Source organism: Coffea eugenioides, chromosome 3 (genome assembly GCF_003713205.1).
Source record: "Coffea eugenioides isolate CCC68of chromosome 3, Ceug_1.0, whole genome shotgun sequence".
Lineage (NCBI taxonomy): Eukaryota > Viridiplantae > Streptophyta > Magnoliopsida > Gentianales > Rubiaceae > Coffea > Coffea eugenioides.
This window is the reverse complement of record NC_040037.1, coordinates 20,017,576-20,041,145: the sequence shown is the minus strand read 5'-3', so window position 1 is coordinate 20,041,145 and position 23,570 is coordinate 20,017,576. Positions and strand designations below refer to the sequence as shown.

Here is a 23,570-nt window from a genome sequence, read left to right as displayed (position 1 = left end):
CGGACCTTGACCACTTGCATTTTCAACCGAAAGCAATACTTTAGTAGTCTCGCCAGGATCTTCTAACTCAATCCCTTCAATGGGCGGTTTCTCTTGGGTTTGGACGGCATAAACCAAGGCTTGAAGCGACTCCTTGAATCTCTTGGATCGTGCTCGTGTCATTGGGCCTTGGGGCACCTTTACAGGGTCTACTTGAACACCATGGGTCTCGTCCGCATCATTGATAAACGACAACAACATTGATAGCAGTCTAAATATCACAAAACATGCATTGGATAAAACTCTGGATGGAGAATGGAGAGATTCAATCCCACTGTGAAGAATAACAAGCTGTACAGATCTCTGGCCATTTGCTCAGCACAATTGTTAATGCACGGATCATCATTAGAAATACAGGTTGCCGTTTTGACCAAAATAATAGTAATAATAATAATGAGTAAGCTAACAATCTTTGGAAGGGAACTAAAAGGAAAGAAAACTACAACATTCATCAGTCTGATTAAAAGAATTTGCTGTAATATAATTTCAACTCTCATACATGTTACGAATCCGCTTCAAATGCATCCTTTGGCAGCCCAAGCGTTTCCTGCTGACAAAGTGCCCTTAACATTAACTGTGCATCATTGCAAACTAAAAGCAGAAGACAAGACTTGGGAGCTGGGGACAGGAGATGAGACAACGGATACAAACTCCTTGGTTTAAGCCTGGTAATCAGATTCTAGTTCTTCAACAGTCTTCATACAAAAGTCAGGCCCCCCCAACTCCAAAAAATGGCAAGTGCTCGAGACTAGCCAGTACAATCGTCTTTAGTCTCCAGAGTGTTCAATACTATATTGCTCAGCATAAGAGACCAGCAAGTACAATCATCTTTGATGCAATTATAGTGAAATGTGACTCATCCATCATGTACTGGCTAAAACTTTCGGTACTCTGTCTGGAGATGTCAAAAAATATTTAATCCCACCATACAACATAAAACCAATGACACCAAGCGTAATGGGTATCGTCAAAATGAAAAGTTTCTTGGTCTCCTTGACTCTATGGTTGGACCTGGGTTTAGATGGAGCAGAAGACCTCAACAACGGATTTTTCATGAATGAGGAATAAAAATTGATATCCTCTCTTGTAAGAGCTAGTTTTAGGGAATTCCTGACTGTTTGGAAATGCTGACTACAAACAAGAGTGGCCGATATATCTTCCCTCAAAGCTACAATTCCAGCCTCTTTGCAGAGCCCCTCCAGTTCAGCCCCAGTGAAGAGCTTCGTATCTGCTGCTATCTGTCTCAAATCAACATCAGGATCCACTTTCATACCACGTGTATGAACTCGAAGAATTTCATATCGAGCTTCCAGATCAGGTGGTGGGACATAAAGCACCTACAACAATTACAACAATTATCCAAATTAGCCACTCATCAGCATTACTCCTATCAACAAGTTACTTGAGTCCCTGCGTTATGTAACATCAGACCATTCATACTGATGTTTATACACCATCAGCACAAGTACTCCATAGTAATTATGAAAATTTACAAATCAAGACAGATACGTGCTGAATGAAAACAGCAACTTTCCACTTGGACACGAGTCTTTCAAACAACGCCCGGTTCCTCCTATTCTATCTCAGTAACACAAAGAAAAAGACAATTTCTACCCCTAACTCATGCTATGATAACAGACTCTTTAGCAGCTAGAAGTAAAGCTATCTTACTCTTCTCTGAAGGATAAGGAGAGGCACAAAGAACAACATAGAGAATATGCAACAGCCAAAGCAAAATATAAAGCTTTAGAAAATGTGCATGTTTTTCCACCTTTTGGATAATAAAAACACAGTAATAGCTCATTTCTATTAAGAAACCTTACTAGATCAAAGCGTCCAGGTCGCATAAGTGCAGCATCAATTGCATGAGGACGGTTTGTAGCAGCCCAAACAAGAATGCCCTGAGAAAAGAAATTAGCAGTCACGCCAGAAAATATTAACACCTCAACTCTAAAGCTGAAGAGTAATAATTGTTGTGCTCACTTTTGCCTCCTCTAAACCATCCATTTCTGTTAGTAGAGTAGATAAAAGTCTCTCACCCACTGTAGTGCTGCCACTTGAACTTCCTCCTCTGTAATTAAAGGAAAAATGGTACCAGAAATCAAAATGGACTCCAAAAGTTAACAGTGTGAATGCATGTGTATGACTCCAACTTTAGTGGTGTCTCACCCCAACTCTAATGATATCTCCCGAAAAGGAAAAGGAACTATAGTCTCAGAAAGGAAGAGCTAACTACAACAATAAGAACATTAAAAAAACTTTCTCCATCTGTCTAAATGTCCAAGTGAAACTACATATAGTAGCATACCATATACTAAATGTCATACACGTGACCTATATCTATCACCTAAATGCCTAGCATACAATTGACTGACTGCCAATCCACAATATCATTGCATGGAAAGGGACATTAAACAATTAGATTTATATAGTTGCCCATTTTGAGTCATTACACAAGCTAAACAGTATAAGGTAGAATGCCAAACAAGAAAAGGATTCCAAGAGGAAACTTAAGCAGACTAAATCCAAAAGCATACAAGCAAACACTTCTAACTATTACGCAATGAAAATTGGAAGAAATTTCTCAATGGTGGACCAGGTCAGCAAATCATTTGTATTTGAAACCAACTCTGAAAGAACTTGAAGAACTCCCAAATGATGCTTTTATGTCTTGATAGAGGAAGGGTTAATTTATATCAGGACACGGTATCTTCAAGCTTCAAATAACTACTTACTGGCCTTCTTGACTTAAAACCATATGTTTGAACACAATAAAAAAAGGTGTTAAAGAGATTGACAGATTTCTTTCAAGAACCATAAAGCAAGAGAAGTGTTATTTGTCAGAAGGTGCAAAAAACCATTTAAGAGACCAATGATCAAACTGTGCAGGCATCAGAAGCATCAGTTGCTATACATGCAAGTTTGAATACACTGTTCAGGCATGCAACTTCAACAAGCACTAGTTCAAACTCAAGAAAACCATAACATATGGTAACAGCTTACACCTGGTTGAAGTATGATAAAATGCTAAAGAATTGAGTATAAGCTAGCACATGTGATCTGTGTCCCTGATACAAAAAAGTTTGTTGCAAAAAGAAAAAGCGGAAAATAAAAACAATATTTACCGTCTTGCAGCAACAACATCAGCCTCGTCGAAAAAAATTATACTAGGAGCTGCAAGACGAGCCCTCCGAAATGTATTACGCAACAAAGCTTCGCCTTCACCAACATACATAGAAAAGAGTTCTGCACCACTGAAAAACTAATGTAAATTTCCACACCAGTGCAATTGCAATTATGTTGCTGACATTCAGATATCAAGAATGATCATAGTAAGCTCACTCTTCTATATTGGTTGTTAAGCTTAAACAATGAGTACACTTAAGACGCGGTATCTATTAGATTGAAAATCAATATATACTGCCTTTCTCTTTTTCCAATAAGGATGAAATGGAGCCATTCTCAACATACCAAAGGCCTACTAGAACACCACTATTGCTAACTTACTCACTTTTGGATTATAATTGATAAATTCTGATTAAATAAGGAAGTGAACACACACACACACACACAAAAGACAAACAACAGTGGCATGATTGGTGAGAAGAAATATTAATAGAAGTCAGTTTTAACGCCTGTATGCATCTAGTGGTAGACAACCAAGTAGAAGTTCTTCCAGCTTACTCATCCCACGAATGCAGGATCTTACGGATGCAATAATGCTTCATGAAACAGATAGTTTTCACTTGCAAATCATGAAAGCAACATGCACTGCTGAGTTCAGAATGGTAACATTATCATAGCAGGAGTTCATCCAGCCTCTTTGGAATATAAAAAATTAAAGCAAAATATACAAAAAAAAGAAATAAAGAAAACTAGTGGAAAAAGAGCTGGGTACATCTAAGAATATACACTTTTCCTCAACTATCATTTGATCTCAATTTTTTTTTCGGGAAGTGGTATAGAAAATTAATGATGGACTAACCTCAATGAAAAGAAAGATGCTTGGGCTGCATGACCAGCAGCTTTAGCAAGTGTTGTTTTCGAACAGCCTGGAGGTCCATGAAGAAGGATTCCTTGAATAGGGGACACCCCGAGCCGTGAAAAAGTTGAAGAGTGTTTCAAGGGCCACTCAACAGCTTGCTGAAGCTTTTTCTGTTTTATGCAGTAGACTTGTAAGATACTTACACTTATGGTTGTAAACTTGAAAAGTAGTGCAACAGCAACAGACCTTTAACTCATATTGACCCCCAATGTCTTCCCAAGAAACCTTTGGGATTTCAACTGTAACACCTCTTGTTATACTCGGCCCAACAATTGACCTAGCATGTTTAAAATCATCCACTGTTATGTTACATATTTTGCCTCCAAGATCTCCATCTGAAGATTTTCTAAGTGCAGAAAGAGCAGCCTCACGACACAAAGCTTCTAAATCTGCTCCAACATAACCATTGCACGCAGCAGCCAAGGATTGCAAGTTGACATCGGGATCCAAAGAAAGCCTCTTTATGTAGAGCTGAGAGAGAGACAGAGAGAGAGAGATGAAGTGTAATCCTTTAGAGATGCACAAGGTAAACATCTAAGCTATTAGCCCATATTCCAACGCTCCCACATGTGAGTGGCCCCGACAAAGGCCATTTAAAAGATAGTATACGAAAATCCTGAGCTGACCTTGAGAATTTGAAAGCGTTCAGCTTCACTAGGTGTTATGACTTCAATCTCTGTGTCAAAACGCCCAGACCTTCTAAGCGCGGGATCAATTGCATCCACTTTGAATAAAGAGGACTGTCAAATACTTAGGAACAGTTTTGTACTCAGTACAGAAAAAAAAGGAAAGTAGGCAGGTCTCAGATAGACCAGAGATAAAGAAAATCTTTGAAGTTACTAACTTTGAATAATCCTTTCTCGCTTAAGTAAAAATTAATCCTCATTTTCTGCCTTAACACACTCTAAAACAATCATTATCATTATCATTACTGTATAAATAGTACCATGAGTCTACTTTGGAGTGCGAGTGTAAGCAGTATTTTGATCTTAGTTTTTGCTATTCCAATTATGTCCTTTTAAATTTGTTGTTAAGGATTCATATATAATCTTAATGTGGGTAAGGTAAGACAAAAGGTCACATAGCATAGCATAGCATAGCATTTCTGATCTATGTAACATTTGTCGCGCCCCACTTTTTGATATGGTGTGAATGTAGTGTGTGAGATATGTATGTGAACGTGTGAAAGTGAAAATAAAGGCCGTGGGATTGTGAAATGCGACGGTTTGGCCAAACAAAGTTCAAAAAGGGTTTTTGAATAGAAAATGGAGTCGCCACTTGGTATAGAGTTAGGGTGTACCAAGTCACCCAAAATGATTTTTGTTTTTTGAACGAAAAAGTGAACAAACCCCTTTTAAAAAAACTTTTGGGTCTACGTAACCAAAGAAAGGGATCGGGGGTCACATTTGATAAGGGAGAAGGCAAAGGCAAAGCCTAAGGCACTCCCTTACCCTAGCAAGAGCTAGTTGCGTGACTTAGTCCCACTTTTCCTAATTATTCTACCCAAAGTATGTATAGTATGTTGGATATGACTAATGGATGCGAAAAGGAAAGAAAAATGCAATCCCAAATCTAAAATGTCTCTTATGAGGCTTTTTGGTCCCAACCACATGAGTTGTGGTGGCCAATAAGGAAAGTCCTCATAGAGGTCACGGGTAGTGCAAATGAAGACTCAAATATGAGTGCGTGTGTGAAAATGTAAGAAACGTGCATGTGTGCAAATGTAAGAAAAGTGCATGTGTGCAAATTGAGAAAAATAAAGGTGTATGTGTGCAAGTGGATGAAAATATGATAGTAGATACATATAAGTGATAGGAAGAAAGTGGTGAGAAAGTGTGGATTGAGAAAAGTGTAAGTAGTGAGAAAATGTGGATAAAAGAGTGAGGAGGTGATATGATAAAAATGAAAGCGTATGAACCCAGAGGCATGCATCAAGTCGGGCACGGGAATGACTCCTAATTTCATGACTTTGATTTTCCCTTGGATTAGAAGGAAGAACTAGCGTGCTAAGGCTATTTTGTAACCACACTCGCTCGTTTCCCTTATCGAAAGGGGACTCTCAAACAAATGTACCCTATAACTAGCATGAAGATGCAAAAGCCTAGAATGAAGGGGAAAGGATTGGAGGAGCATGCCAAATGATAAAAACTAAGAGAAATGCATGAAATGTAGTGAATATGCAAGTATGCACTAACGAAAGGGGACGGCCTATTGGGTCTAGCAATGGACTAGCCCTTTCTATGAATTCCTACTAGCGTTGGACTAGTGGAAACGGACAACGAGCCACAACTAGCGTTGGACTAGTGTGGTGACGTACATTCATCCATCACATTCATCCATGGCTATAGAAAGCAAGTAGATATGCCAATCACCTATAAACACGTAGCACATAACACTTAGCATGCTCGACTAAATGCAAGAGCCTAATAAAGCAAATTAACACGTAGCAACAAAAACAAGCAATCAAACTAATGAACCTATTACATTTGCTAACTAAAACAAAAGGGAAAGGGGGAAAGTGGACAAAATTGCTCTCCAAGCCCTATCTATTACAAGCCAAGAGGTGTACACATACCCCATAAAGAATAATTTAATAAAAAGCAAAAGTAAATGAAATAAATGAAAGGAATCAAGGAAAGGCAAGGTAAGCAAAGTAGACATGCCATTTTCACTTAGCACGTTGGATCACATAGGAGAAAGACAAAAAGGGATAAAAGAAATTATACCTCCCCATTTATGATGTTAATAAAGTAAACAAGACTCAACCTGGGCTAGCGTCACCAAAAGAAAGAGATAACTTGGGCTAAAACCATCAAAACAAAGGATTAATGCACCAATTTAATGGTAAAATATAAACAAAATCACAAAATCCCTCCTAGTTGCAACCTAAATGAAATCAAATAATGCATAAGTTTCAAGAAAGGGACCCACCAAGGACCCAATTGCAAACATTAATCAACCATTCGAATTCAATCGAAACATTTAAGAACTTCAAAGGTCCCAAAAATAATAAAAAGCCAAATAACGGTTTCAATTGCAATCAACGTAAGACTTAATTGCAAAAAATTGGAATGTAATTGGGCCTTTGTAGCATTACTAGAGACTAGAGGGAGCAAAGTATAATTTTTCCTTCTTGATCATGCATGCAACTACGTAGAAAACTTAGCTTCTGCCACTAACAAATGAAACCTGCTGCCTTTTTGTTTCCAAGCTTGCGGCAATTTTCCAGCCGCTACTCTATTCGTTTTATCATGCAACAGGTTTATCAAATAGCAGGTTTCTACCTATCCGTCATCGATTAAACATGTAACTTCATTGCAGGATTGAAACAAAAATTGGAGCTGACCATTAAGGGGAGAAAACTAACAGCAAAAGAAGGAAGAAGGAAAAGTGCAGCAAGGCTTTCTGAAGTTTGGCACTTTACAAAACCAGCCTTCAAGCACAACCAAATCCAAACACAACTACCATACAATCCTCTCACTTCGCATCATGAAAACTTGCAGATTTAGACACCAATGGTCGGACAACAGGCATGCAAAATCTGAACAGTTCAAGTGACTCCATGCAAAGTTTACAAACATTTCTGCATCATTGAAATCTTATGAGATGCGATCTTCCTTTCAGTCAGGCACCACTTAGCATTTCAACCAAAACAAAAGAAAGACTGGAATCAAAATATCGAAACACCAGGCTTACTATTCATTTTCAACACAAAGACTCAAGAAAAACATGCAAATCTTGGAAGTAAAAGTAAAAAAAAAACTGTAACTTCCAACTATGGCATTTAGGACATACGCGGCCAACAAGATTCAAGAAAACAGCAATCTCTTCGAACCAAAATAAGACTTTATACGTCCTATCATCAAACCCAGCCATAAATTATGCATTTCCCAGAACTCTTCAACCCAGATTGTGCATAAGGACAACCAAAAGAAATAGCCATGAACCCTCACGAACCCATCAGCTATAGAAAAAATCCCCAAACTTCCGTCCCAAAAAAAAAACCAGACCAAACCTACGGGTCATACCTATTCAGCTTCACGGAGGAAAGGAAACATGAAAATCGATAGCTTTTGGCCTAAATAGGATTACAGATTCCATTCTTGACACAAAACTTCAGCAACTAAATACAAAACTATAGCCTTGTGCGGGAAAACGAAACAGGAAAAGAAGAAAACAAACCGTCACAGAGGGAAAGCCTCGGATTGTTATATTTTACACGTTACTTAATGCACAAACATGAATCAAAGCCTCTCCCCCTTTTATCAGATGCACGAATAGCAAGTACAAGGAAGGAAGAAAATGAAAGAACGCAGTAACGGTCGTAGCAGCAGAAATTTTGAAACTTAGGATGTAAACCCCGTAACTTATGAACATAGAGGATGGAAAAACTACCTCTGGCCTTTTAAGAGTCAAAACCAGATCCAAATCCTTATGCAACGGATCCCTGCGAAACCCTTGTTTGCTTCATTTTTACCCGAAATCGTTTTCTTCCTCCTTCGTTCCTGAGGCTCCCCACCAGCTTTTCCTTTCAATTCCTTGCCCCAATCTCTTCCTTCTCAGCCTAAAAGCTTGACCTTTCTACTCTTCCGAAGCTTTCTTCTATTTTTTACCGTTCGTTTCCCTCTCCCTTTTCTAAACTCTCTGTTCATTTTCTTAGTTCCTTCAGTCGCCGACCAGCCTCCTGGTTTCTTGCTCTCTCCCCCAAAAATCCTCGCCGTTATTCTCCCTTCTGTTTTCTACTCCACCCCCTCTCTGTCGGCTCTCCCCTCTTTCTCCTTTTCACCCTCTCTTTTTTCATTTTTTTTTCTTTATTCCGGCCCCCCTTACATTTCCCCAAAATGTCCCTAACACCTCACCCCCTTAAATGCCTTGTTGTAAAAAATACAAGAGGGACACTTGTCCCATGCATGCACCCTCCATTTGTTATTCATTTTTTTTACTTTTCCTTTTTTTTTTTTTGAAACTTATAAAAATGCTTTTAATCTTGAATAAAAAAATAAATAAGAGACCCAAAATAAAATAAATAATAAAAATGAAAATAAAATAAACATAAAAATAAAAATAAAAAACCCTAAAATTGAAACAAATAAAGCTAAGATCAAATTAATTAAACAAATAAAGTTTAAAAAATCAAAAATTTGGTGTCTACAGTTTGCCCCTCTTTGTCTGAGTTTCAAAGAAACTTGAGACAAAGACGTAGACACCAAATACTTACCTGTCTCTTCTAGCTGTTTCTGAACAAGTCAATACTTGGCTGAAATTATTGGACAAAATGATGTAATAACATTGCAGAAAAGGTGACCGAACTCATGTCGAGTTGCCTACGTATCCCACCACGGGAATCAGGTCGAACGTAGTTCGAATACAAATGAACCATACTGAAACAAATGCATTGACTATATTTGATCTTTGCAAAGTAGAAGAAGTCAAAACTCTCAGAACTTCTAAACATGAAATACAAAATGAATGACAAACACAACCATCAATCCAATGATCAAGCAAATGGTCAAGAAAACGGTCAGTGGGATAAAATCCGAGCCTGCTGAGATCGGAGGGATAAAACCCATGCCAATAAAAACGGTCAGTGGGATAAAACCCGAGCCCGTCGAAAATAAAAGCGGTCAGTGGGATAAAACCCGAGCCTGCCGAGGTCGGAGGGATAAAACCCATGCCCAAAGAAAATAAAAATGGCCAGTGGGATAAAACCCGAGCCTGCTGAGGTCGGAGGGATAAAACCCATGCCCAACGAAAATAAAAACGGTCAGTGGGATAAAACTCGAGCCTGTCGAGATAGGAGGGATAAAACCCATGCCCAATAAAAACGGTCAGTGGGATAAAATCCGAGCCTGTCGAAAATAAAAGCGGTCAGTGGGATAAAACCCGAGCCTGCCGAGTCGGAGGGATAAAACCATGCCCAACGAAAATAAAAACGGTTAGTGGGATAAAATCCGAGCCTGCCGAGAATAAAATGCGGGTCAGTGGGATAAAACCCGAGCCTGCCGAGAATAAAAGCGGTCAGTGGGATAAAACCCGAGCCTGCCGAAGTTCTTCATTTGGTCGATTTGTACAAAACCTTCGTAGAATTTGAGGAGGGAAGCAAACAACTTCCTCTAAACTGCCCCAGTGTTATGCTTATTGAACTGTCAGACCTGCAAGAAAAGAAACAATGATAGATAATACCGCCTCCATTCGATCAACCCCTTTTCAAGAGAAGTGTAAACACGAGCATTTAGACTCCTTTTTTTTTTAAGTAATTTAACAAAATTGATAATAAAATTAAATAAAAACAACAATTTAATTAACATCGGATAAAAATAAACAAGCTAGAAATAATAAACAACAAAGTTGCGATTTTCATTTTTCTTTTCTTTTCTTCATTTTTCCATTTTTCCAAGAAAACATTGAATTTAAATCAAAACAACTAAAACATATTTTTTGAATGCTTTTTCTTTTCTTTTCGAGAAATTCTATGCTAAAAACTTAAACTAAAAAAATAAAAAAAAAAAACTAAAAACTAAAAACTAAAAAGTGAATAAAACTAACACGACAAATAAACTAAAAAAAATAAATAGTAAATGAAATTACACTAAAATTTTGGTGTCTACAGTTTGCCCTTCTTTGTCTGAGTTTTGGAAAAACTTGAGACAAAAAAATAGATACCAAATACTTACCTGAGTTATTCGGCTGCAGCTATAATTCGAACGACTGCCGTTTTTGGAAATGAGGACTGACCTCTTTTAACCAAAATTGTAAAATGGGACTGACCCAAACCAAGAATTTAAAATGGGACTGACCTGAACAAGCAATTTAAAAGGGGACTGACTTCCAACAAGAATTTAAATCGAGACTGACCCGAATGGAAAATTAAAAGGGACTGACCCTAAACAGAAATTTTAAAACGGGACTGACCCGAAGGGACTGACCCCAACAAGAAATTTAAAATCATGAAGTGAAATGAAATGAAATGCACGCTAGTGGGACTGATCCACGTTTAGCGGTAATGAAAATAAAATACTCACTGGTGGGACTGACCCACGGCTAGTGGCAATAAAGATGAAATGCTTCACTAGTGGGACTAACCCACGTCTAGTGGCGACGCAAAATGAAATGCTCACTAGTGGGACTGACCCACGGCTAGTGGCAAGGTAAAATGAAATGCTCACTAGTGGGACTGACCCACGGCTAGTGGCGGTGCAAAACAAAATGCTCACTAGTGGGACTGACCCAACGGCTAGTGGTGATGTAAATGAAATGCTCACTAGTGGGACTGACCCACGGCTAGCGGCAAAGTAAATGAAAGACTCACTAGTGGGACTGACCCAACGGCTAGTGGTGATGTAAATGAAATGCGCGCTAGTGGGACTGACCCAACGGCTAGCGGCAAAATAAAAGGAATGCGCACTAGTGGGACTGACCCAACAGCTAGCGGCAGAATAAAAGGAATGCGCACTAGTGGGACTGACCCAACGGCTAGTGGCGATGCAAAATGAAATTTAAAACGGGAAATTCCAGTATACTTACCTGAAAATAGTCCAGAATTTTGCCCCAGTAGAGGTTAAGTTTTTGCCTCTGAGCTAATAGTTGATTCGCCATTGCCATATTGTTGCCCCTTTTGATCAAACTTGCTTGCAATATTCTTCGATTCGCTTTCGTTCGCTGGAGAACTCTTTCCGATACTGGCTCCAGTGCGAGGTGTGATTGTTTTCATCCATGCGCGAAATTTTTCTGCAAAAAGAGAAAAAACAAAGACATTGCCACCACCATTTGATCCGTTTTCCTTTGAGAATCGTGTAAACATGAGTCTTTTTTATGCTTTCGCCAACTTTTGCTGCGACATCTGACTTAGTTGGATTTGTCACTTCCAAGCATTTCTGCTTTTCCCAGACTGACCGGGTATGCATTTTGTCATATTGTGAAGCCTGCATAACTGGTTTTGCTGAACCTTAATCCTTTTCAAAAGATGACTGAACCCAAGTATGCTTCGAATAAACCACGGGGATTGTCATTTACCAAAATTCAATGACCCAAAAATAATGTATGCAAGGTAACTTCACATGTCATGCAGGAATGAATATGCAAAAGAATGCAAAACACAAACAGCTGTGCTTAATCCTACAAAACGCCATGAATACAAGCAATTGAGGAAAAATGAGTTTCATAGGAATATTTTTGCAAAAGAATATTTTTTACAAACCGACACAGTTTTGGCCAACGGATGTCATATTCGAATCCCTGGACATCTTTGTTCCGAAATTCAATATTGGCAGAAGTATGACAAAAATGAGGAGAAATCCAAATGAACCAAGTCACCAGCTGTTCCTCCTCGTGCTCGCTCACTGGAAAACCCTACCTTGGCGCCCTTTCGGGTTTTCACCAAGGTTGCCCCCACCCCCTTTTTTTCTTTTTTGTTTTGTTTTGTTTTGTTTTGTTTTTTTTCTTTTCTTCTTTTTCTCCTTTTCTTTTGAGGTGCCCTTTCGGGTTTTCACCTAAGGAAGCAATGGAAGAGCTCAACCATAATCGCCTTAGAAATGTAAGTTGAAAATTGCTGATTTCAGTAAAATGCGCTTCCCTTATAAACTTAAGCGAAGGCATCATGGACATTCCCTTGTCAGTTGATTAGCAAACTTCCCAATAGAAATATAGCAAGTGACGAAAGTCAGGACTTTGGGCTTTTGTAATGAGGTCAGGTGGGGTGTTTTTCAAGAAAAGTTGAGGCTTGAAAGCAAATTTTGATGAGAGGTGTGAAATAACCTGAAATTGCATCATTTTGAAATTATCTCCAATTTTGAACGAAACCGAGGAAAATTTGCCCCAGTTCGATTGGATTTTTCTCTCTTTGTATTTTCATTGCATTTTTCTCACTTTTGCATTTTTCTTTAAAACTAAAATTGCCCCAGTGTGGGGTTTTCTATTTTTTTTTCATCTCTCTTTCAAAATAAATTTGCCCCAGTGTGGGGTTTTTCTTTTCTTTCTGATCATCTCTTTTCAAAATGAATTTGCCCCAGTGTGGGGTTTGCAATTCTCAGGGGCTGTCAAACGAAAATTATTGTTCTGATAGCTCAAAGGGGATGACTAGGGATGAAATGTTTTGATTGGAAAGGAAGATGGCCTGACTCTTGCCTCATCTCTTGCGTGATTTTTTAGAAGAAATTTGCATAATCAAATAAAGAACTTCTTACACATGTCTGAGTTGATAGGTTGAGGGAATGTCTGTCCATCCATCTCTGCCAAAATGTGTGCTCCGCCAGGCAATACCTTTGAACAATGAATGGCCCTTGCCAATTTGAAACAAACTCGCCTTTGACTTCATCTTTCATTAGCAAAATCACTTTAGCACTTTGTTCCCTTTTTCAAAGGATCGGTGGCGGACCTTTTTGTTATGAACACAGGCCATGCGTTTTGGCAACATTGGCCATGGCACATAGCATTCCACTGCTTTACATCAATCAGAATCAATCGTTGATGACGCTGCTTTAACCAATCAGCTTCCAACCTGGCAGGAAATGGATTTTCTCAATGAAGGAATTTCTCAATGAAGGGTTTTCTCAATGAAGGCTTTCACAAAGGAGGGTTTCCTCAATGAAGGACTTCTCAAGGAAGGCTTTCTTCATGAAAGGGTCTCTAAAAGAAGAGATTTCTCAATGAAGGGATTTTTAATGAAGGGGTTTTCAATGGCTTTCTCAATGAAAACTTTCTCAAGGAAGGGATTTTCAACGAAGGGATTTTTAATGAAAGAATTCATCAAATTCCAGAACAGTGATATTCAAAGGGTCAAATAATTTCATCTTTGGCCATCTCAAAGAATTAAAAAAATTCAGGACAATAATCAAATAAACAAATAAAACAAATTGTGCATTTCATGAAACTCCAAATCAAAGCGGAAACAAGACAAAACTCAATTGCAAAAGATGCTTTCATTAAGCTATTCATATATGCAAGAAAAAGTTTTCGTGAACTTTAGTGAATGACAACCCCTAGATTTATCGAAATTCCCTTCGAGAGGGAGGATAGTCAGCCTTCCAAATTGTGCAGAGCTCCTTCAGGATTTTCAAATTTCGTCATTGGAGGTGGATGCCTCAAAGGTGTCCTTGTGTTTGGGAAAGGGGTTTGTACTTATACTTGGTCCTTGTTCATCTTTTTCCCTTAACACTATTTCCCCTGCCTCAATCATGTCTTGAACTTTGTTCTTAAGTGCTCTGCAGTCGGTGGTTGGGTGGCCAGGTGTTCCTGAATGATAGGCACAAGTGGACTGTGGATTGTATTCGGCAGGAACGCCATGAGGGTAAGCTGGAGGAGGAATTACGCCGATTCTACCAGCGGCTTTTAATTGTTCATACAATTGGTCCAGAGGCCTGCCAAGGTTAGTAAAAGTGCGAGAACGATTTCGATTTTAGGGTTCAATGGGTTGAGGGTAATTATAGGTGGGTCTATTTGGTGGAGGAAATTGTTGATTGTAAGGAGGTCGGGGTTGAACTTATTGGAGGTTAGGTTGAGATATTTGGAAAGGGACTGTAGGCAGGTTGGTGTAATTAGGGCGAGGTCGAGGATGAGTGGTATTGGTGTGATAAACAGGATGAGGGTTTGAATAGTAAGGATAAGGGTTTGAGTAGGTAGGGTATTGTCGAGGTCTGGGTCTTGGGATATGGTTTCGATCCCAGACAAAAGCGATTTCCCCCTCTTTCTTTTGAAGTTGTTGCTTCTTTCCACTATTACTTTGGCCTTGCAAAGCTTCCACTTGAGTTTTCAGGGCAGACACATTAACAATCTTTCCAGCCTTCACGAAATCATCATATTCTTCAAGCTTATTGACAATAGCGGCAAACGAGCATCCAGTCATGCGGAAAATTTCTTCAAACTACGGCGGATCATGTGCCTTAATGAAAGTGCGTATGATTTCATCCTCAGTCATCGGTGGCTCAACTTTTGCAGCTATTTTCCTCCACCTCTTAGCATAGGTTTTATGATCTTCAGATGGCTTTCTCTTTGTCCCTTCCAACGTGGTTCGTATTGGAGCTAACTCGCAATTATACTCGTACTGCCTTACAAAAGCGTTGGACAAGTCAAGCCAGGTCTTTGCTTCTTCGGGTTTCAGATTGGAATACCAGTCGAGTGCATCCCCCTCCAGACTTTCTGGGAATAGCCTCAAAGGCAGATTTTCATCATCTGTTGGCCTACCCAACTTGTTGGCGAACAATCGGAGGTGTGTCTTGGGATTGCCCGTCCCATCATACTTGTTGAATTTCGGGGTTTTGAACCCCTCAGGTAGCTGTACATCAGGAAAAAGGCAAAGCTCATCATAGTCCAGCACTCCTTACTTAGTTAAACCCTGACTTTTCCTTATGAATTCGTCAAAACGATCGAGGCGCTTGAGCAACTTCATATCAACGGGAGCAAAAGATTCTCCTACTTCTGGTTTAACTTGGACAGTGTGGTCTGGTAGGAAAGGCTCTGCAGTAGTCTGGTAAAAAGCTTGTGGATTCAGAGGCATGTTTAGACCACCTTGAGGCTGAAATCCTTGCCTATAGGGAGGATAGAACGGAGGATTTTGAGTATAAGTATACTGTGGGTTGAAAACTCCATCAAAAGTGGTTTGAATTGGAGGAATGACAAATGGTTCGGATTCCGGTTGTTTGATGGGCGCAAGCTCGGGCTGCACTCCGCTACTAACGAGCTCGTCGATCAACTTCTTTTGGGCGGCCATTTCAGATGCCATTTCCCCAAATTTGGTGAGTAATTCAGTCAACTGAACCCCGGGACTTGTGGCTTCCGGTTGGGTAGTTGCAGCGGTCTTATCAGACGATTCTGGCCGAGTACTCATGTCTACACGATTCCTTTGGGCTTTACTACGGGATCGAGTTATGATGGGGTTTCGACGAGAATCTATGTTTAAATATTGCCTGAGAATTTTTGAAAGATTGCCTTTAGATTTAACCCTCGCTTAGTTATTCCAATAAAATAAAGAAAAGGAAAAGAAAAAGACAAGAGTTAGTAAATATCCAAAAAATTCGGATGCATGTCCTATGGAGGAGCCCTTTTTGTGCCAAGGGTAGGCCTAGAATGAGGATGCAATCCTCTGAGGTAGGCACTATGCCATACCTGATGGATCTGATCAACTCATTGAGTGAAAAATAATTTTTGAAAAATTTGGTCAATTGGAGTGACGAGAGACACTTGTCAAAATGAGGTCAACGTCCGAATGGATTGATCACTTTTGATCGATACAAGAATTTGCAAAAACGCACGGGTTTGACCTCAACGAACTTCCTATCGAAGAGATTGGAATTTGTTGACCAAATTTTCTCAGTGAAGCACGGGTCAAAACCCCAACTGATCAAATGGCTGGATGTAATGGATGGTTTTCTCAAAATCGACTAGGTTTCTCAATTTGAAATTCGACACTGAAACCCTGATTGGTCAAATGGGTTGAATGAAATTGACCATTTATTTAAAATCGACCGGATTACCCTAAAAAGGGAAACGGGTCAAATGAATTGAGTGAAATTTAATAACTTACTCAAAATTGACCGGATCATCCTAAAAAAGGAACTTGATCAAATGAATTGAATGAGATTGAGAATTTTATTCAAAATCGACCGGATCGCCCTAAAAAAGGGTAAACTGGTCAAACACATTGAATGGAAATTTGATAATTTATTCGAAATTGACTAGATCACCCTAAAAAGGGTAAGCTGGCCAAATGATTTGAATGAAATCGATGATTTATTAAAAGAATGACTTGATTGCCCTAAAAAAAAGGCAAATTAGTCAAAAGAATTGAATGAAATTGATGATTTATTCAAAATTGCTCGAATTGCCTTAAAGTGAATGAATTGGCAAAATGGATCGATTGAATTGTCCAGCCATTGGTTATTTCAAAATTATTGAGATACATTAGTCTATGACCTTCTAAAATCAAATTTTGGCCTCAATTCACTTATTGTCTCAATAGTAAGGAATTATTTGTGAATTTCTTCAAATTAATGTCCTTTACGCAAGGGATTTTTACCAATTTTTTATAAAATGGCCAAAAAATGATTATTAGATGCTCATATTCCAAAAATCGTTCTTACGAAGATGATCGGATCCTACCTTACCTTGTGCACTACCCCTTTGAATGGACAAAATGTAAACGTGCAAGTCTTCTTGGATTAAGTATCCGAGACACAATGTGGCTTATTCCTAACACGGGATCCCCTAAATGGCATTCCCTTTTTAGGGTTTAATGCATGATGCCATTTATTAAAGCGATGTAAATATGTGACAAAAAAGGCTTAAAGGACATAAATAATGCATCGGGGAAAAAAGGTCTAAAAATGAAATGCACTTATTGAAAATTAAGTGTAATGACTGAAATTTAAACATGTGAGTTATCTAGTGGGCAAGTCACTAAAAGAGTGCCAAAGAGGCCTCTTATTGCTAAGGCACATGAATGCAAGCCAAGAAAACAAAAGAATGGTTAGTGCAATTGATAGTACACATAACATATTGGGAGCAATTAAGAAAAGAAATACAATAAAAACACCTAAAAGGGGTGGAACCCCTTCCCTCGTGCCTAATGTGCCTAAAAAAGGGTGAGGCTGACTCTAACCTAGGAAAATTCTAACATGGATGCATGAGGCTGGGGTTCACTAATGCAACTAGACTCGATAAGGTTTAAAAGGTCCCCAAACCTTCAGACCTAAGGGAATGGGTCATCAATCCCAAAACCCTCGGTCGGTGGCTCGAGCGATCCCCTAGGTATTGCTATGGGCGCAGAGCACACCATCCACATACCTAGAGAAACCATTCCTAGTCCTACAAGGCGGTGTGGGAAAGAGCCCACGAAAATAAAATAAAATGGGATAACATTAAGTAAACGTGCACGTATGAAGTGTTCCCTATTTTGAGGGAAGGGGTTGAGAACCAACGCGAGGCTCTAAAGGTGACACACACCCTCCCCCAAATGCAATGCAAAGCGCGAGATAAAACAAGTACAACATACATCCAATCAACCAATCATACATTCGTGAGCGAGGGAGTAGTTTGAGACGCGAGTGAGGCAAAGGGTCCTAAAAAGGGAAAATGCAACCCTAATAGCCAAATGCAATGCATAAAAAGGGTAGAAAAAGGAAAAGGATGGCTAAGTCAAATGCTTGGACCCACTTAGGAATTCCCCAGTGGAGTCACCAAGCTGTCGCGCCCCACTTTTTGAAATGGTGTGAAAGTGGTGTGTGAGATATGTATGTGAACGTGTGTGAAAGTGAAAATAAAAGGCTGTGGGATTGTGAAATGCGACGGTTTGGCCAAATAAAGTTCAAAAAGGGTTTTTTAAATTGAAAACATGGAGTCGCCACTTGGTATAGAGTTAGGGTGTACCAAATCACCCAAAAAGCAATTTTTGTTTTTGAACGAAAAAGTAAACAAACCCCTTTTAAAGAACTTTTAGGTCTTCGTAACCAAAGAAAGGGATCGGGGGTCACATTTGATAAGGAAGAAGGCAAAGGCAAGACCTAAGGCACTCCCTTACCCTAGCCAAAGATAGTTGCGTGACTTAGCCCCACTTTTCCTAATTCTTCTACCCAAAATATGCGTTGCATGTTGAATGTGACTAATGGATATGAAAAGGAAAGAAAAATGCAATCCTAAATCTAAAATGTCTCTTATGAGACTTTTTGGTCCCAACCACATGAGTTGTGATGGCTAATAAGGAAAGCCCTCATAGAGGTCATGAACAATGCAAATGAAGACTCAAGTATGAGTGTAAGTGTGCAAATGTAAGAAAAGTGCAAGTGTGCGAATGTAAGAAAAGTGCAAGTGTGCCACTTGAGAAAAGAAAGGTGTTTGTGTGCAAATGGATGAAAATATGATAGTAGATACATATAAGTGCAATTGGGTGCAATTTGTGAGGTAGAAAATAAATAAGTGATAGGAAGAAAGTGGTGAGAAAGTGTGGATTGAGAAAAGTATAAGTAGTGAGAAAATGTGGATAAAAGAGTGAGGAGGTGATATGATAAAAATGAAAGTGTATGACCCTAAAGGAATGCATCAAGTCGGGCACGGGAATGACTCCTAACTTCACGATTTTGATTTTCCCTTGGATTGGAAGGAAGAACTAGCGTGCTAAGGCTATTTTGTAGCCACACTCGCTCGTTTCCCTTATCGAAAGGGGACTCTCAAGCAAATGTACCCTATAACTAGCATGAGGATGCAAAATTCTAAAATGAAGGGGAAAGGATTGAAGGGGCATGCCAAATGATAGAAAACTAAGAAAAATGCATGAAATGTAGTGAAACATGCAAGTATGTACTAACGAGAATGGACGGCCTATTGGGTCTAGCATTGGACTAGCCCTTTCTATGAATTCCTACTAGCGTTGGACTAGTGGAAACGGACAATGAGCCACAACTAGCGTTGGACTAGTGTGGTGACGTACATTCATCCATCACATTCATCTATGACTATAGAAAGCAAGTAGACATGCCAATCACCTATAAACACGTAGCACATAACACTTAGCATGCTTGACTAAATGCAAGAGCCTAATAAAGCGGTAACATATAGCACATAGACAAGCAATCAAGCTAATGAACCTATTACATTCGCTAACTAAAACAAAAAGGGGAAGCGAAAAATTGGACAAAAATGCTCTCCAAACCCTATCTATTACAAGCCAAGAGGTGTACACATACCCCATAAAGAATAAGGTAATAAAAGCAAAAATAAATGAAATAAATGAAAGGAATTAAGGAAAGGCAAGGAAAGCAAAGTAGACATGCAATTCTCACTTAGCACGTTGGATCACATAGGAGAGACAAAAAGGGATAAAAGAAGTTATACCTTCCCCGTTTGTGATGATAATAAAGTGAACGAGACTTAAACTTGGGCTATAGTCACCAAATAAAGAGATAACTTGGGCTAAAAACCATCAAAACAAAGAATTAATGCACCAATTTAGTGGTAAAATGTAAATAAGCCAATTTGAATCCACAAAATCATCGAATCCTTCTTCAATTGCAACTTAAAAATGATCAAATAATGCATAATTTCCAAGCAAAGTGAATCATTGATCAAATTTCTAAAATAGAAAAATGACTAAGAACCCAATTGCAAACATTACTCAATCATTCGAATCCAATTGAAACATTGAAGAACTCAAAGGTCCCCAAGTAAAGGAAATGCCAAATAACAGTTCAAATTGCAATCAACTTAGGACTTAATTGCAAGAGATTGGAATGTAATTGAGTCTTTGTAGCATTAACCAAAAACCAAGGGGATCAAATTGATTAGTTTTCCCAATTTCCTGGGTCATAGAGGCATAAGGGGAAACTTGAGGGGTTAAAGTGTGATTTTCAGAAGTTATTCCATGCAAACTCATGCAAAGGTACGAAGCTTATGCTTCTGCAATTGAAAGCTTGATGCCTTTTCTTTTACAAACGCATATTTATGGTCCGAATGCATGACTTTAATCTAAACATCTTCACCAGAAATCAAAATCCTACATTAAGCAACCAAAAACCATTGTTTACTTCACTGAAAACAACAAGGAAGTTGAACATAGAATCAGCAAAAAAAAAAAAACTTAAGACCTGTTGCAGCAGTCTTTCATGCACTCAAAATGTCGACAAACGTTTCAAACCTAACCCAACCTCAAATTCCTACCCAAATTATAATTCCAAGTAATCCATCATGCATACAAAATCACACCGAATGCAAAGCTAACGGAAGCTGTCATGCGAATGGATTGTTATGTAACAGCTTTAGAGGCATAGCTGTTAACTTCATGAGCGGCAAAACCGTAGTATAGCAATAAAAGAAACGCTCCAGCTAACAAGGGATTCATAGTTTCATGCAACAAAGGAGGAGACTTTGAGGCACAAGGGACAGAATTAAATCATCACAAGCAAGGAGAACAAGGACAAGAATGTGGGCGTACAATTAACAAAAAAAACATCTGCAACATTTGAGTTTCCTTTTGCCGCAACTTACTGCTGCAACATTGCAGCTTGACCCACGCCGACATTATATGAAAAGGAAACAACGAAATTTATCTTGTTTTGTGAGCTAGAATTCTCATAAATCTCCAAGTCACCCTTGTTAACATAACCCAAGTACCAAACTACCAGCAAACCAGGTGCATTCAAAAGGCTTTCTACCATTTTTATTGTCAAACGTTCGGGTCCGATGGATTAACCTTCAAGCCAACAACCAAAATCACCATTTACTTTATTTAACACTGAAACCTGATATCAAACATTACCCAAACAAACAAGAAATGGAGAAGCAGCAACTAAAGAAACATAAAAAAAAAACAAACTTGACCACAACTTGACGCCACTTTTCTGGGCTTGCTTATTCAAGCATACAAAAGACTGACAAGAAACATCGAACAAAGAACTCATGGATTCATCAAGTGACATTACAGAAACCCCTAAATCCCATGCTCTTAATCAGACTCGTCTCGTAGGTTCTCACTGAATCAAATCTTAGTAAATGAGCAAAATGGGAGAATCATGGAACCAGCGAAAACTTGACCCAATAGCAAACAAAAAGATTTACATCTGATGGCTTTATTTTCTGTAAAAACATGTTGAAATCCACCCAATAAGAAGCATTTTTACCTGAGAAATGCTAGCACGGTTGAGCGACCTTGAGATCTGCCCGGAAACGTGTACAGGCTCCTAGGAATGTGATCGGGATCTTTTGCTGCAGAAGTTGCTGCCCCGTCGAACAAGTCTTCTTTCTTCAGATTTTTTTTCCTTTTTTTTCTCGAAGCTCTCCTCTCCCCTGGATTTTCACAGCCCGTCTTTCTGTATCTTTCCCTTTTCTTTTTCCTTTTCCGCCGCTCCTCCCTAGTTCTCTCTTCATTCAGCCGTCATTTCTTCTTTCTCTCTCAGTCTCTCTCCTTTTTTTTATGCAGCCCCCCGAAATGTCTCATAAAACCTAGCATCTATGGTTCTCCTGCTGCGTTTCTCTTTTGCTCAATTCCAAGCCAGTGGATGGTTTTTTGTTTTCTCGTCCTTGAGTTTCCGGATGAAGGCCAGATGCCCATGCATTGCCAATCCGATGGAGTAGAAAAATGGGCCAAAAATGCCTGGAAAACCAACTGGAAAAAATGGAGCTGCATTTTTGTTTGTTGCGTGCCGCTGTTTCTGCGTTTTTTTTTTAAAGTAATTTAACAAAATTGATAATAAAATTAAATAAAAACAACAATTTAATTAACATCGGATAAAAATAAACAAGCTAGAAATAATAAACAACAAAGTTGCGATTTTCATTTTTCTTTTCTTTTCTTCATTTTTCCATTTTCCAAGAAAACATTGAATTTAAATCAAAACAACTAAAGCATATTTTTTGAATGCTTTTTCTTTTCTTTTCGAGAAATTCTATGCTAAAAAAACTTAAAAATAAAAACTAAAAACTTAAAAATAAAAACTAAAAAGTGAATAAAACTAACACGACAAATAAACTAAAAAAAATAAATAGTAAATGAAATTACACTAAAATTTTGGTGTCTACATCTATGACAAGCTTACGTGTAGTCTTGCCACTCCCAATTTCACCAACAACAATGAGTGTGTTATTATTCCGGACCTCCTCCACAAGTAGCTTTTCAACTAGAAAACCAATAAGAAAGAATTTGTATGTCAGCAAGAACTAATTTTCCAAAATCAAAGCAAATGAGCATTCATGATTATAATCACTTTAAGCAAATATAAATAAATTGACATCATAAGTCCCTAAAAGCACTGGACTATTCAATGCTGCCTGAAAATCTGACTGCCAAGCTAATAAGATTCTGAGACATCTCACTAAAAGGTTACACGCATGTTAACTAGAACTCCATAAGCAATTTTAACAGGAAACCTTCAATCAGAAAGCAAATGGAATTTGCACTTCCTTCATGAATTGAAGCAATATAAGACGCTCTCTTGACCACAAATGAATAAAAAAAACCCTGGTGCCAAAAAACAATCCCCGTCCAAGTAGCACGGTTAAAAAGGGAAACTTTTCCCCAGAAAAGAAAAAATATCCTGAAGAATTAACCAAAAAATCCCTCGAGTGGAATGTCACAAGATAAATAAAAGCAGATATAACCTCCCGACCATCATACCCCTTTTCAGTGGCAATAACAGGAGGAGGCGAGCTATGGTGGATTTTGAGGGATGTTTTAGCTCAAGCAGGTTGAAGGGCTTTTGGGTTTCGGGTTTTGGGTTCTGGGTTTTGAAGTGGAAGATGCGGCAACTGGGCCAAAATTGGATTGGAATTATTGATCGGCGTCGTACTTTTGAATTTTTACCCTTTTTTATGAAAAAAGAAAAGGAAAAGGAAAATACTAAATAATAAACAAATTAAATGATATATATATATATTTCCCTCTTTTTTTTTTGGCAAGTGAGAGGTTTTGAGTCCAAAAACTTCTATTCACAATCTCTCTCTCCCTACCATCCAACCCAACAAATTAAAAGAAAGCAAAAAATGACTTCCCAATTTCTCTCTTTTAGGA

The 23,570-nt window shown here is 38.7% G+C and overlaps 1 protein-coding gene across 1 annotated transcript; it reads right to left on the bottom strand.

The window, feature by feature from the left end:
• Positions 1-391: 391 nt before the first annotated feature.
• LOC113766276 (cell division control protein 48 homolog B-like) lies at positions 392-11,680 on the bottom strand. Its single transcript, XM_027310485.1, has 8 exons — positions 11,609-11,680; positions 4,711-4,824; positions 4,271-4,555; positions 4,025-4,194; positions 3,165-3,293; positions 2,023-2,110; positions 1,863-1,940; positions 392-1,376 (listed from the first exon to the last, which is right to left on the bottom strand). Exons 1-8 carry the CDS (start codon positions 11,678-11,680, stop codon positions 903-905), a joined length of 1,410 nt encoding a protein of 469 aa, XP_027166286.1. The 3' UTR covers positions 392-902.
• Positions 11,681-23,570: the final 11,890 nt, after the last annotated feature.